Source organism: Mytilus edulis, chromosome 4 (assembly GCF_963676685.1).
Source record: "Mytilus edulis chromosome 4, xbMytEdul2.2, whole genome shotgun sequence".
Taxonomy (NCBI): Eukaryota; Metazoa; Mollusca; class Bivalvia; order Mytilida; family Mytilidae; genus Mytilus; species Mytilus edulis.
This window is the reverse complement of record NC_092347.1, coordinates 76,080,856-76,097,274: the sequence shown is the minus strand read 5'-3', so window position 1 is coordinate 76,097,274 and position 16,419 is coordinate 76,080,856. Positions and strand designations below refer to the sequence as shown.

At 32.5% G+C, this 16,419-nt stretch overlaps 1 protein-coding gene across 1 annotated transcript in view; it reads left to right on the top strand.

The window, feature by feature from the left end:
• Window positions 1-13,568, top strand: part of LOC139520557 (protein mono-ADP-ribosyltransferase PARP14-like) — a 36,253-nt gene extending 22,685 nt beyond the window's left edge. Inside the window, exons 10-20 of the mRNA XM_071313329.1 lie at window positions 112-333; window positions 909-999; window positions 1,208-1,372; window positions 2,189-2,260; window positions 2,680-2,856; window positions 4,323-4,541; window positions 6,837-7,030; window positions 9,901-10,315; window positions 11,614-11,765; window positions 12,615-12,792; window positions 13,070-13,568. Coding sequence (XP_071169430.1) covers window positions 112-333; window positions 909-999; window positions 1,208-1,372; window positions 2,189-2,260; window positions 2,680-2,856; window positions 4,323-4,541; window positions 6,837-7,030; window positions 9,901-10,315; window positions 11,614-11,765; window positions 12,615-12,792; window positions 13,070-13,359 — 2,175 coding nt within the window. The 3' untranslated portion in view covers window positions 13,360-13,568. The remainder of the gene's footprint in view (window positions 1-111; window positions 334-908; window positions 1,000-1,207; window positions 1,373-2,188; window positions 2,261-2,679; window positions 2,857-4,322; window positions 4,542-6,836; window positions 7,031-9,900; window positions 10,316-11,613; window positions 11,766-12,614; window positions 12,793-13,069) is intronic.
• The last annotated feature ends 2,851 nt before the right edge of the window (window positions 13,569-16,419 follow it).

The window sequence follows — 16,419 nt, the reverse complement described above, 5'->3', positions numbered from 1 at the left end:
TTTGTATCCAACGAATAATAATGAATCCGCAGTATGTCAAGAAACTAAAGCATGGTATTGTTCCTTATTATTGTCAACATTATTTTTATTGCATTTTTTTCTTACCCTTAGATTATGGAAACCTTTATGAAGACTTGCTTACAGACTGCTGATGACAATGGATTTGTTTCTGTTGCATTCCCTGCATTGGGAACAGGAAATCTTGGATATCCTAAAAACCAAGTGGCTAAGAATATGTTCTCCTGTGTAGACAGATTCTCCAGCAATCATCCTACATCATCTGTTTGTGATGTTAGATTTGTTGTATACGAAAAGGATTACCCTACTATCAAGGTATGTGTTAAGTATCTATAGGTTATTCTTAACTTATGAACATATACATTTTAATTGCTGTCACTTGCATTGAGTGGATTACACTCATAAATGATTTTGGATTCAAAAGAAAACTTTGAAAATGGAACAAAGAAAATGTGTTCAGGAAGCTTTGATTTTTACATCCCAAATAGGTCTAAATAAGAGATTTTGGTGAAATTTGACAAAATCTGCCAGTTTTCAGGAAACATAGAGCATAGGCATCAACAAACTAAATATTCAAGTCAGACATGTAAAATGTCATTACAAAGATTATTTTCAAGGATCTTTTTTGTGGATGTATTTTCTCTCTGTTTCCTGTCAAATTACCAATAGAAATATACCAATTTTTATTGATTTTTTTCAAGGAAATTAAAATGAGTACTTTTTGTGATGTCATAAATAAAAGACAGGAACGTAAATTTCCACCTTATTAGCTTTGATTCACTGTTATATTGGTCAATAAATGCTAATTCAGGTTAAAAAGGGGGCCATTTTAGGGCCTTATCGAACCTACTCGTTTTATCCATTTCTCAGTATTTATTTTGTTTTTAAAGGCATTTGAGGAAGAACAAAGAAAAAGACAGAGTGGAGAATATGTCAGTAGACAGACAAGAAATCTTGGTCCTGATGGCACAACAGATCAAGGTAGTAAATGATTAAACAATTTTTCGATAATTTGTTTAATGATTTTACAAAAGTTATCCTTATCCTAAAGACAAAGGTTCTTGGAATAGTCTGTCAACCATTTTTCAATGCGAGCAAAACTTTATTGAAATATAAACACGATTTATTTATTTTGAACCCTATATGTCATAAGCTCTTTTTTTAACATTTCATTAATGTCTATTTATAGATCAAGGAGCACCAGGTGGGTGGCATCAGAGAGCTTTAGCTGACAATAGACAAGCTAGTGTTGACATTGGAGATTTGACCTTGAAAGTTTACCAAGGGGACTTAACTGAGGCCACTGTTGATGTTATTGTTAATGGGACTAACAGAGACCTAGACTTGACAAGAGGTGAATCTTTAGCCTTTAAAAAATCATTATATATTGTTGTTTTTATTATTTTTTAACTTCTCAACTATGTTGATGATGCTACATACATATTACTTTGTGTTTTTTTTCAAATTTGCAATTTTTATTTGGTGTGATGTTAAATTAGTTGTAATTTATTTTAAGCCAAATTTGAGAATTTACTGTACAACAAAGTAAATGAATAACTTATCATATCATCAACTGCTTTTTATGCCCCATTTATGGGTATTATGTTTTCTGGTCAGTGTGTCCGTTCATTCGTTCGTCCGTTCGTTTTTTCTTAAGTTCGTCTGTCCTGCTTTAGGTTAAAGTTTTTGTTCGAGGTAGTTTTTAATGAAGTTGAAGTCCTATCAACTTGAAACTTAGTACACATGTTCCTTATGATATGATCTTTCTAATTTTAATGCCAAATAAGAGATTTTCAACTATTTTCAAGGTCCATTGAACATCCATGTACTAGGTACACATTCTTGTTCTGTACATACATTAGTAAATTCAGCAGGCTTTGCTTGAAACCTGTGAATAGAGAAAACTCATTGTAGAAAACATAGAAACTGCTGATTCAGACTGGTGGCAACCACTCTCTGTTTCAAAATAGACCAATTTTCCAATAGGAAAAATGATCCCACATCCCCAGAGAATCCTTTTAAAAGGCTGTCAACATGTTAAAGCAATCATAGACTATGTAGATGTATGTAACCAAGAAAGTACTAAAAATAAGACTAAATATAGTGCCTGCTTAGAATGGTAAATGATATTTATGTTTCATCCTTAAAAGACCATTTTCATATCTTATAGGTGGTGTGTCTCAAGCTATTCTCAAGAAAGGAGGACATGAACTATCACAGCTATTGTTAGTACCAGCAGCTAGTAAGTTATTGGTCTTTGATATCTGACTTTTTTGTTTATATGTGTGGTATAAACTTAAGACTGGTTACAATTCAGTTGCCTCTCAGAGAACTTACAACTATACCAATGGAAAATTATACTTTCTAGTCGTTTTATGCCCAGATATGTTCAGGATTGCATATTAAGTCTGTTTCACTGAGCCTGGAACAAATATTACTTCTTTCATTTTCGGAATATTTGATAAATTATCTGATCACCTAATTAATTCTTTGACAGATGCCCTAGTATTAAACAATTTCCACTGGTGCTTTGTTTTGTTTGACATTATTCAGTTGTTTCAGAAGCAACATATGTATAGTCAGAAATCCATTACTACGAAGTGTAATAATGCTTATGGTGTAATTATTTTTCAATAATTTAGCTTTTTATTCCTTTTTCAGAGAAAGAAATGAAGCGGGAAGGTGTGGCCACAACAACAGCAGGAACAAATTTCTCTTGTGACTTTATCATACATATCAATATGGAAGACAGTCATGTGGACTTAAAGGATAAATTTAAAACTGTCCTGGAAAAAGTTGATGAATTGAACAAGAAATCAGTAGCATTACCAGCTTTAGGTAAAGTATTAATCTGGAGTTACCAAAAGATAACATGCAACCACAAATTTAGTAGTTACTGAACTGCATAAAGCATAGTGACCAATAATACGACTTATGAGTTGTCCTCTTATCACAAAAGTCTTTTATTTTATCATAGTGAAGACAATGAAACACAATTAAAATGTAATTGACATTAAAGATATCAACCCTATTAGTAATTTGTTATCTCAATATTGCAGATGTGTAAATTTCATAATGCATAATTAATTCACTTACTCAGTGCTTCTTCAAATTTTTTGGCCAATTTGATTTGATGGACAGGGGATGTTGTTACTGGTATATATGTATTATTATTAAACCTCACATGCATGACAAATACCATCTTTTGGTATGTATAGTGCACACCCCTTTATGGTCCAAGATACGAAAGAAAAAAAAGTTTATTGGTTGTATAATACTCCTAGACATTTCGGAAAAGTTTCGGCTCCAAAATCGACAAACAGAAAGTTTATCGGTAAACAGGAAGTTTTTTGAATGGACACCAATGTCAGAGAATTCCATACGGAATACGTAATTAATATGAAATTGCAAATATTCTAACAAATAAATAAGAATTTTATTAGATTGAGATAGATATTCATAAAAGTTTTTTTTTCTTTAAACCAAATTTAAAAAAGTATTTGAGTATCAAGGACAAGATTAAATATTCAAATTTTATTAATGTTCTGATTCAAACAATAAAATAATTACAAATCAGTCTAATAATTATAATTAATGTCATTAGTGCTGTTATAAATAGTTAAAATCTCATTATTTTTATTTTTAGTTTGATGAGGTATACTATATCTGTACATTGTCGGAAAATTGACAATTTTGGATATTCACCTTTCAACAGGCCATAATTGTATATTATTGTCCTTTCTCTTATATTTAAGAAATGATTCTTTCATGTCATGCCCTAGCTCATTTAATAATGGGTAGGCATGATTGTTGTCAAATGTTTTATAACAGCTATTGCTTCTTTTGCATGTTTACAAGCTTGGTCATCAGTGTCACTTAGACACAATCTCCTTTTATTCAAAATAATTGATGGTTGATGGTCCCATAAACTAAAGCATGACTTCCATTTTTTTTAAACGGATAAGATGTTCAATAGAACTGGTAATTGGAAAATTATGGGAGGGAAGAACTAGTTGCTCAACTTTGGTTAAATAAATGTAATTGGTTTATGAACTCCAGTTCCTTCAGTTCACTGAAAACAGTAGCCTCTACCACCATAGCCAGAATTAGTTCAACTAATTGACTACCTGGATAATTGCTTTTAAATTAGATTGAATCCAATGAAGGGTGAACATTATGTTGAAGGAATATAGACTGCAGTTTGGAATACTTTATAAATAGAGCTTGTGAGGTAAAGAATTTTGATTTTTTAAATGTCTTGGGGTTCAGTGTTTTCTAAATTAATTTTTGTTGATGATTTATAGGAGCAGGAATAAGCTATGCCATAGACAAGGTTGCAGAGAGTCTGTTTGAAGCTTTGATAAGTTTTCAGAAGAAGAAGACAGATGTTTCTGAAGTTCATGTAGTAATTTATGAGAAGGAGAAAGTATCTCAATTCCTAACAGCCATGCAGAACTGCATACAGTCACAGAGTAACCAATCACAAGGACTGTTCAGTAGATTTAAAGGAATGCTTGGATATGGTAATGTCAAATCTCTGTTATGTAGTTTAAAAATTTTAAAACCCATTTTAGTAAAAAAAAAAGTATGAACTTGCTTAACCTCTCACTTGTATGATAACTGTTTATAGTTCATAACAAAATTGGGTGAGCAACCCAAACAGACACAATACATGTAGATTAATGTGATATGAATTGTTATCCAAAAGCCAAAACATTGTAAAAATTCGTCAGACATGCAATTTGTACAACTGACTGCAAAGATCTAAAAATTATAAAAAGAAATCTAACAAAGATGGAATAAAAAAAACTGTTGCTGTAGGTGGTAAAAAAATTGACAAAGAGGGGAACATACTAGGTTGTAGTTGATTGCATAAATATTGTATTATGACAAAGATGCTGATAAAAAAAGTTTTTGTAGTAGATGGTACCTACTGTATATGGTATAAATATTCTCAATAAAGTTTGAATTTAGTAAAGTATAAATACAATGTAAACAAAATGGAAACAACACTGTTAAAACCACCTGTGTCAGAATTGCACCTCAAGACCTACCTGAACCAGGTTACCATAGATATAAGAAGATGTGTAATGAGTGCCAATGAGACAACTCTTCATCCAAGTCACAATGTAAACTACTGATCAAATATCATTCTCCTTCAGAATTTCACAGAGAGTCTTGTCGATTTTCTCTTTTTATATATAGAGATTTACCAAAGGTTACAGTGCTTCATGTCTTTTTCTAATATGAAATATAAGGAGATGGGGTATGATTGCAATTGAGATAAGTGTCTACAAGAGTTTAAATGAAGTACCTTAAATGTAAGCAGAAATAGGCACCCCTACAGCCTTCAGCAGTAAGAACTCAAAACTCAGTTTTGTTATCATATTTATCTAAGAAAAGAAGGTTTCTAGTGTGCTTATTTTAAAGCACTTAATTAAGGCCAACTAAAATTAATTAGTAGATTTTCATCCAAATTTTTGAAAAAAATGGGGCGGGTGGGAGGATTTTATTTTTTAAATTTTATTTCATATGAAACCCTTGTCATGAGTTTTTCATACCGCGGGGTATATGCTAGTGGGAAACAAGCTTGTATAATGTATATACATGCTGTATAAGGAATCCTACACTATTTTTCAAACTCTGATTGGCAACCACTGTTATACATGCAATTGCCGCTTTAGAAACCTATTTATAGTAGACATCAAAAAGAAGAGAAATGCTCTCTTCAGTCTTCAGTTAGACTACTAGTATACCTACACCACATTTATTTTGCTTGATAAGCAATGGTTTGTAGTCGTCATAAAATCAATTAAATGTTTTGGTAAAATTGTATGCAACACAAATATTACGAGTACAGAATAAAATGTAAACTCAGTGTTGAAAGAAATTATGATGTAAAACATGAACTTAACCAAAAAATTAGTTGTGGCTTAATGACTAAATTGATGGTAGGGACAGTAACAGAGGGTGTTTGCTGTTTGTCAACAAAAACAAAAGCCATGGGTGAATAGAAGGGCTTGTTTAATTAAAATGCGTGTTTGTCGACATTTTTTTTCCAATCATACGGTCATAATTCAAACAAGTTCGTGCTTGTGTCAATTTCTTTAATCCAGTCTTGTTTTTGTACCAATTTGTTCTACGATTCTTGCGCTTTGGATATCATTCACAGTCCAAATTTCCTGACACAAAGTTATTGTATAAATAAAGAAAAAAACACGATTTTCGATTCACTTGTGACTACCGGTGACTACCGCAATTTGCGTTCAAGGACAAGGCGTTTTACTCGTAACTCGAATATTTCATGCCCTTCTCGTTATCAATCTCTATTCTCGGTAGATGATGTTGTCATCATAGAGCAGCAGAATATTTCGACTTAATCATTTTCGATGGGATTACTCCGGTGAAGAAATACAAAAAAGAAATTTGAAACAGGAAGTTTCGAATGAAACGAAATTATCGATGGTTCCTGGTAACGGACATGACCAAAATCCGAAAATCGTATTTTTTTAAATAAAAAAAATCGGGGCGGGACGATTTCAGAGGGGCGGGCGGGGATGAAAATCTAGCAATTAAATTTAATTGGCCTAAGGGCTTATTTAAAAAAATTGGAGGCTTGGACATCACTTGATATTTTTTCTTTGGGTGATAGGGGTAGAAGTTAGTACAATTCTATAATGAATGAAAATAAAAACAAATTGGGGAAAGGGGGGGGGGGAGAGAGGATAAAAAGAATGTTGTCAAACCCCCTTACATTTTCTCTGAAATAGCCCATATCAAATCTAAACCCAGGACAAACATTCAACTTTGTGTTTTAGGAGAGAAGAAAGCAGTATCAACAAAGCAATGGACAGTCAGTAAGATGCCAAGCTCTGTTCTTAATCTTGTTGTTTATGCCAAGAAACAAAATGATGCAGATTCAGCGCTACGATCGTTAGAAGAGAGCTTGATCAATGATTATAAAGAAAAACTTATTGAGGATACTGTAGTTAAAGATCTAACTAAAGAACAAGTGAGGATTATTAATTAAGAACCTGGCTTAGTTGAAGGTTGAATCATTAATATTAATTGAATACCAATTTCCATGGATTTTGTGGGTACAAGGGAACTAAAAATTTAAATGTTTAACTCATTGAGTAGGTCTGGTAAGTGCCGATTTTGGCCTCAAAATTCAGGTTCATCTGATGAAAGATTTTGGACACTTTTAAAACACTTAGGTGTCAACTTCAGTCGATTCAATTACTTCATCAGAAAGATTGAATGGATTTAGTCATCCAAGATCAAATTCAAGCCTTTATATGAAAAATCTTATCAAATATGCCATAATATGTCACTTTCTGATGTTTTTTTGTCAAAAATGAAAGTGGCCACATGCGTGTTCATTCTCAAACTTTATATATGTTATGTATTATCATAAAAAAATACAACTTGCATTTAAATATTCAGAATGAACACATATGCGAACATTTCCATTTCAGACAGAAACCATCTAAAAATTAATCAAAATGCTAAAATTTTGTTGATTTCAGTAATTTAGCATGACTTAATAATGCTAGTACCCAATACATGTGCATTGTATTGTAAAAACAGCCCATATTTATGTAACAAAAGTATTCTGGCTTAAAGTTTACATTTTAACAATTTTGTAAAACTGCTATATTTTGGGGCCAAAAAGTGGTCTTACTGGGCTTACTCCTTTCTTAAGAAATGTATGTAGACTTTGCTGAAACCATTCAAGGGGGTCTCATTGGGGGGTTCTGATCCTCGATCCCGGTTACGCTTTGTACTTAAGCAATTCTCATTTTTTAGCTCACCTGGCCCAAAGGGCCAAGTGAGCTTTTCTCATCACTTGGCGTCCGGCGTCCGTCGTCCGGCGTCCGTCGTCCGTCGTCCGTCGTCGTCGTCGTCCGTCGTTAACTTTTACAAAAATCTTCTCCTCTGAAACTACTGGGCTAATTTCAACCAAACTTGGTTACAATCATCATTGGGGTATCTAGTTTAAAAAATGTGTCCGGTGACCCGGCCAACCAACCAAGATGGCCGCCATGGCTAAAAATAGAACATAGGGGTAAAATGCAGTTTTTGGCTTATAACTCAAAAACCAAAGCATCTAGAGCAAATCTGACATGGGGTAAAACTGTTTATCAGGTCAAGATCTATCTGCCCTGAAATTTTCAGACAAATCGGACAACCCGTTGTTGGGTTGCTGCCCCTGAATTAGTTATTTTATGGAAATTTTGCAGTTTTTGCTTATTATCTTGAATATTATTATAGATAGAGATAAACTGTAAACAGCAATAATGTTCATCAAAGTAAGATTTACAAATAAGTCAACATGACCGAAATGGTCAATTGACCACTTTAGGAGTTATTGCCCTTTATAGTCAATTTTTAACCATTTTTCGTAAATCTTAGTAATCTTTTACAAAAATCTTCTCCTCTGAAACTACTGGGCCAAATTTATCCAAACTTGGCCACAATTATCTTTGGGGTATTTTGTTTAAAAAATGTGTCCGGTGACCCGGCCAACCAACCAAGATGGCCGCCACGGCTAAAAATAGAACATAGGGGTAAAATGCAGTTTTTGGCTTATAACTCAAAAACCAAAGCATTTAGAGCAAATCTGACATGGGGTAAAATTGTTTATCAGGTCAACATTTATCTGCTCTGAAATTTTCAGACAAATCTGACAACCCGTTGTTGGGTTGCTGCCCCTGAATTGGTAATTTTAAGGAAATTTTTCTGTTTTTGGTTATTATCTTGTATATTATTATAGATAGAGATAAACTGTAAACGGCCATTATGTTCAGCAAAGTAAGATTTACAAATAAGTCAACATAACCGAAATGGTCAGTTGACCCCTTTAGGAGTTATTGCCCTTTATAGTCCATTTTTAACCATTTTTCGTAAATCTTAGTAATCTTTTACAAAAATCTTCTCCTCTGAAACTACTGGGCCAAATTAATCCAAACTTGGCCACAATCATCTTTTGGGTTAGTAGTTTGAAAAATGTGTCCAGTGACCAGGCCATCGAACCAAGACGGCCGCCATGGCTAAAAATAGAACATGGGGTAAAATGCAGTTTTTGGCTTATAACTCAAAACCCAAAGCATTTAGAGCAAATCTGACATGGGGTAAAATTGTTTATCAGGTCAACATTTATCTGCTCTGAAATATTTAGATGAATCGCACAACCCGTTGTTGGGTTGCTGACCCTGAATTGTTAGTTTTAAGGAAATTTTGCTGTTTTTGGTCATTATCTTGAATATTATTATTGATAGAGATAAACTGTAAACAACAATAATGTTCAGCAAAGTAAGATTTACAAATAAGTCAACATGACCGAAATGGTCAATTGACCCCCTTAGGAGTTATTGTTCTTTATTGTCAATTTTTAACAATTTTCATAAAATTTGTAAATTTTTACTAACATTTTCCACTGAATCTAATGGGCCAAGTTCATTATAGATAGAGATAATTTTAAGCAGCAAGAATGTTCAGTAAAGTAAGATGTACAAACACATCACCATCACCAAAATACAATTTTGTCATGAATCCATCTGCTTCCTTTAATATTCACATAGACCAAGGTGAGCGACACAGGCTCTTTAGAGCCTCTAGTTTGTAATTTCCCTAGTCCCGCTGGACTTCATTTCCCGTTTTCACGGCACAATAACTTGACTTTCACGTGTCACGCTTACAAAAAATCGGTAATCCCGCGTCACGCTTAGACCCCAATGAGACCCACATTAAAAAAACCATGAAAACTTGTACCCATGAAAAACACTGAATTCACAGTAAAAGAATTGATGAAAAATGGAGTATGATAAGCTTGGACTTGGACTTGGATTGGACTTAGATATTTAATGTTTTCTTTTATAGGAAGCTAAAATTATGAAGTTAGAAGAAACATGTGAAGTAGAGATAGAATTTAACAGGAGAATAGGTCGTATCAAAGTCAGAGGTTTGATAGAAAATCTCTCCGAGGCTATGGATGATGTCCACAAAATTTTACGAGACTTTGACAGACAAAGACAGAAACAACAACATGCAAAATTAGTAGCAGACATGGTGCAGTGGTATTTTATTTCGGTAGAAGATACTGGGCAAAAACTGGAGGAGTATCCGGCAGAAGTTAATCTACTTTTAGAACAAGCATTAAAAAACAATGAACCAAAGGCATTCTTCCTGGATAACAGTGGAAATAAATATATTGTGGATTTTACTGATTATGAGGAATATCCTGAGGATGATCCTTCTGATACTGTGGCTGTCCTCAGAAAGTCTAAAATGACAGGTAAACATGGTTTCCAGTATATATTTGAGTATATGTGGGGATAGAGGCATATTCTATACACTGCTATTGATTATTATGTCCCATCTGTAGGAGTGAGGTCTCAGAACCATACTGCAATTACTCTCTCCATCCTATTTTCCTCTTGTAGTTTTTATAAATGCAAATAATGCGACTGCATGAATATCGCAATAATAAGGACTTGTATTTTGATGTCTGTTACATATATCTGTATTCAGATTTATCTAAAATAATAGATCTAAAATTTTATCAATTTTTCAAAAATAAATGCACACAATAATTATATATATAAATATTCAGTACGTACTTTCTGTATACTTAAATTTTTAATTATACCCCGCTTTGAAAAAGGCAGGGTATCATAACTGTGCAGTAGCTTGCAGTTTCACTTGTTATAGCCCTGCTTTGAAAAAGGGGGGTATACTGTTTTACCTCTGTCTGTCCATCCATCCTTCCGTCAGTCCGTCCGTCTGTCCCATGAATATTTTTGTCACATTTTTCTCAGGAATTACTATACAAGGATTTTTGAAATTTAGTTTCAAGGTTTATATACGTCTGCTATACTGTGTGATGTGTTTTCAGATTCATCACTTGACAACTTCCTGTTTACCTAACACTTGTATGATTTTACAAATGATAGCCAAGTTGAAAATTTTGTCACATTTTTCTCAGGAACTACAATACAAGGATTTCTGAAATTTGGTTTCAGGATTTATACAAGTCAGCTATACCGTGTGATGTGTTTTCAGATTCATCACTCAACAACTTCTTGTTTACCGAACACTTGCATATTTTAACACTATTACATTTATCCACTTGTGGCTGGGGTATCAATATTTTAAATAAAAAACCGATTGTTTTTGTCACACTTTTCTACATTTCTACTAATAAGAATTGTCTTGTTCAGCAGCTTGACAGTGACAATTTATGGTGTGGGAGGGCTTTTTGAATCTAAGTCACCTACATCCTGTTTCTAATACTTTGATGTACAAGTCAGGGTATGCTAACCATGACAACACATTCATTTTCTAGATGAACATTTAGCATTGCTAATTGTGAATGAATTAAGTTATCTTTCAAAGACCTTGGAGTAAATTTAAAGAATCAAATGAAAAATATATTATTTTTCTAAAGTGAACATAAAAGCATAATTACTTAAAGTATTGTGTATAACAAGTCTTGTTGGTGACCTTCTGCTGTTGTTTTTTTCTATGGTCAGGTTGTTGTCTCTTTGGCACATTCCCCATTTCCATTCTCCATTTTATTGTGTATGATTGCAGATTCTGCTTTTGATATGCCATCTAACTGGGCAGCCATGGATCAAAATGAAAATATAAAGATTGTTACATTACAACCTGCTGATAAAGAATACCAAGATGTTGTTAAAGATTTCCAGACTAATATGGCAGGAAACTATAACAGCATTGTTAAGGTAATACAGTTAGGATACTATGTTTTTACAAATTATCTCCCCTTTATGCTAACTTTTTTTTTCCAATTGTGAAAATGAAAGCTATTGTAGAGATGATACATTGTCACTTTTTTTCTTTAAATCAATTCATTTATCTACATTTTATCATTAAAATCTTATAGAACAGTTGCATTTTAAAAGACAAATGTATCGAAATGTTGTCACAGAAAGGATCTTTGATTTTTTGTTTCAAAATAACAAGCTTTTTAAAAGACTGTTATAAATTAAAAGTTTAAGATTAAGGAACTTAAAAATAAATAAAAGTGACAGGTACGTGATTTGAAATTAAGTCAAGTATACATTTGTTGGGGAAAAAATGGCTATTATAACTAGCTGTAAGGAAATTAAAAAAAGAAAAGTAGGAGTTTTAGCAAGAAAAATTCTAATTGGCACTACATAGGTTAAACTAGAGTCCAAATATCTTACAAAAAGGTTAAAAAACATTGAATAGCAAACATCCTTAAAACTATTGTCTGATTGGTGGTCAAGGGGGATTTTTAAAAGTTCTAAAAATAACAAACTAAAATATAATATTTTGTTGAAAGGCAGATTGAATATTTTCAGAGGTTGATGACTTATTATCCAAGATAACGTACATTAAATTTAATTTTCTGAAGTAATGCACAAAAAAAAATCATCAAGTGGAGTACTTCAAGTAAAAATTGGTTATTCAAATTCACCTACTCTGTTGTTATTACTTATTAGAAAGGTATTTTACTGGACCCATTGCATGTATTTTTTTTTAAGAATCTGTAATTTTGATTTACCTTAATATGGAGATAAATTTAAGATTGTATTTTATCTATTTAGATGGAGAAAATACAGAACAGAACTTTACAGCAACAATATGCAGCTAAGAAAAAGTCCATGGATTCTACAAATGCTAAAGGGACTAATAACGAACTTAAACTTTGGCATGGTACAGCCATGGAGGCAGTTGATAGCATTAATACATATGGATTCAACAGAAGTTATTGTGGAAAGAATGGTAATTAAAAACACTAAAAGCAAATTAACGTCTTCTCATTGAATTTTTCATATTTCTTTTTTTTGATTTTTCTCTCTTTTATTTTATTGTTGATTTATTCAACTAAATTTCTATGTAATTTTTTGTATCAATATCTACAGTGAACATTCTTGTATATATTAAACACTCATTACCTTGTTTGATTTATTTTCAAATGATCTACAATAGATACATATATCAAATCTACATACAATAGGTTACTAACCACAATGTGAAAGAATTTATTACTTTTTTTCAGCGGTTGCATATGGTAATGGCGTATACTTTGCTGTCAATCCAACATATTCTGCTCAAGCTCAGTATGCTCGTCCTGATCCCAATGGTAACAAGAGGATGTATCTGTGTAAAGTTCTAGTGGGAGAATACACGAAAGGACAAAGTGGCATGAAAGTACCACCACCTAAACCAGGTGCTGCTGGTGGCCATATTTTATATGACAGTGTCGTTGACAATCCTCAGAGTCCTGGTATCGTTGTTATATTCCATGACACACAAGCTTATCCTGAATATCTCATTGTGTTTAAATGATACAGCATTACTGTGTGGAAGCAAAATTTCATGAAGTTTAAAAATTTTATTTTTTGTCCATTCTGACATTTCATTAAAGCATGCATGCTTAGTTATAATAGCTAGCTGAATGTCATTGTAATGTAAATTTGACTTTTGTTAATTTCATCAATAAGGTATAAGACATTTCAGTAAAGCTATATCATGATGCATATATTTGCTTTATTTTTATGTCCCACCTACGATAGTAGAGGGGCATTATGTTTTCTGCTCTGTGCGTCCGTTCGTTCGTTCGTCTGTTATTCCGTGCGTCCATCTGTCTGTCCCGCTTAAGGTTAAAGTTTTTGGTCAAGGTAGTTTTTGATGAAGCTGTAGATCCTTCTAATTTTAAAGCCAAATTAGACTTTTGATCCGAATTTCAGGGGCCAATGAACATAAAAAATGAAAGTGCGAGTTTTAGGTTAAAGTTTTTGGTCAAGGTAGTTTTTGATGAAGTTGAAGTCCAATCAACTTGAAACTTATTACACATGTTCCCTATGATATGATCTTTCTAATTTTAATGCCAAATTAGATTTTTTCCCAATTTCAAGGTCCTTTGAACATGAAAAATGATAGTGCGACCGGGGCATCCGTGTACTTTCAATGGACACATTCTTGTTTTGGATATATTTAACTAGTACTCATGTGATTGGTTATTTGTGAGTTTTAAAGTTGCATTCCTTACAAGAATCATGTTTTCTACTCTTTGATGATACCAGTTCTTACATCTGAAACCAGTAACATATAGAGTGGGGTGCGCATATTCGCCGGGGACACAATTTCGCCGTTTTATAATATTGAGATGTAAATACTTCAAAAGATGGCTGAAATGGAAGAAATATGCCGGTAACTTAGATTTTTATAACAAATATGATTATTTGTTAAACTGCAACAAAATTGCGGCACTTACCGCAAAGGACCGAAAAACGGACAACGATTTTCGGCCAATTTCCTGAATGGAAAACACAATTTCAAAGAAGTATTTCTTAGTAAATCTTTGACTGAACGCCCTAAATTACAGTTCTGTACACCTTTAAAATGTCTGCTTTTGCCATCTATAATAAAATTGATTTGAAAAATATTGTTTAAAGCTGCAGTTATTTGGGTTTAAATAGATGTATAAAAACGGCGAATATGTGTCCCCCATTGACAAAACATCAGGCAATTTCAAACACCCTTTAATCTAACTTTTCAGATGATTATTTTCAAACAAACACGTTTTCAAGCTTAAGAATATTTCGCATTTGTTCCCTATGATATGATCTTTTTAATTTTAATGCCAAATTAGAGATTTTACTCCAATTTCACGGTCCAATGAACATAGAAAATGATAGTGCGAGTGGGGCATTAGTGTACTGAGGACACATTCTTGTTACTTTCAAATATTATATTGCTATACAATACAAGGGTTATTGCATGTATTATTGAGGAATATTGTCCCTGGTAGAACATATATATTGCACTCGCAAGCTTGTGCAATATGAAATTCTACTCAGAACAATATTCCTCAATATTCATGCAATAACCCTATATTATTAATTATCTAATTTCATAATAATTAAATGGCTAATCATACAAATCATAACTTTTGACAACACAACACATGCCACTGTTAAAACTTTTAATTAGAGACAATTTATATATTGGTGTCATAATCCTGACAGTTTGCATAGAAAATCTGTAGCATGGGATAATGTACAAAATTTACCTTCTTTGAAATTTCTATGAATTATGTGTATTTTAATTTGTAGTTATTGAACTGTTATCTATTTGTAATAATTACCTCTCAGTTATAAACATTATGTTGTAAACATAATTAACAATATGATAAAGTTATTTCTATCGGTATGTTTTACCATTTAGTGAAAATTTGATCTGCCCAATTTGTCATTAAATCATGAAAAAAGAGTTGACACAAAAAAAAATGATTTGCCTTGTAATTCATTTTTGTATGATAATGACAATATTTACTTTTCTGTTCTAAATACTGGCCTCTTTTAGCTCATGTTGAAGAATATAAATTTCAACATAAATAAAATCTCTTTTTTTTGACAGTTGTATTATTCATATGCAACCTATAAATTTCAATAATAGTTATTTTTTTTTCTTTGTAAAACTAGACAAAATTCTAAACCATCAAATTATATGCTACATGCAGATAGATAGACTTTAACCTCTACAGTTTCTATTTATGTTTATGCTTAGATTATTTTGACAATTGCCATAATAAATGACTGTGATATGCCAGGAAGATTATTGTAATTCGATTATTTAGTTTCCATAAAATTTCTTTGCAAAAATCAATTTGTGTGAGTTACTTTTATGTGCTTTATTTTGGTTCCATGTTATTTCTGTGAATAACAATATTCTTGCATAAGAAACTTTAATGTGCCACTGTTTGAAATAAATTATTTCAATATAAAAACTATGTATCTTGTCACCAACTTTAAACTGATTAACCAACCCATTTGTCCCAATCCTGCCTGAAATCATGATTGCACCAACCATATTTTTATAGCCCATATTAGCATCTGGACCTTTTAAAACCTGCCCTAGCTGAGTTGCGTTTTCCTCAGGAAGTTCTATCTAGAAATTCATGGCCAATAAACTTTTTCCTGATGTGTTTTTATACAACCGCAAAAATTGAAAATTTTTTGTTTGTATATTGGTATCACGTTTGCGCCGTCGTCGTCCGTAGTCAGCGTGAAATTTAAATTTAAACACAAGGTTTATGACCATAAAAGGAAGGTTGTGATTGATTTTGGAAGTTTTGGTCACAACAGTTTGGGAATTAGGGGCCAAAAAGGGCCCAAATAAGCATTTTTTTGGTTTTCGCACTATAACTTCAGTTTAAGTAAATTGAAATCTATGAAATTTTGACACAAGGTTTATGACCACTAAAGGAAGGTTGTGATTGATTTTGGGAGTTTTGGTCCCAACAGTTAAGGAATTAGGGGCCAAAAAGGGCCCAAATAAGCATTATTCTTGGTTTTCGCACAATAACTTTTGTATAAGTAAATAGAAATCAATGAAATTTAAACA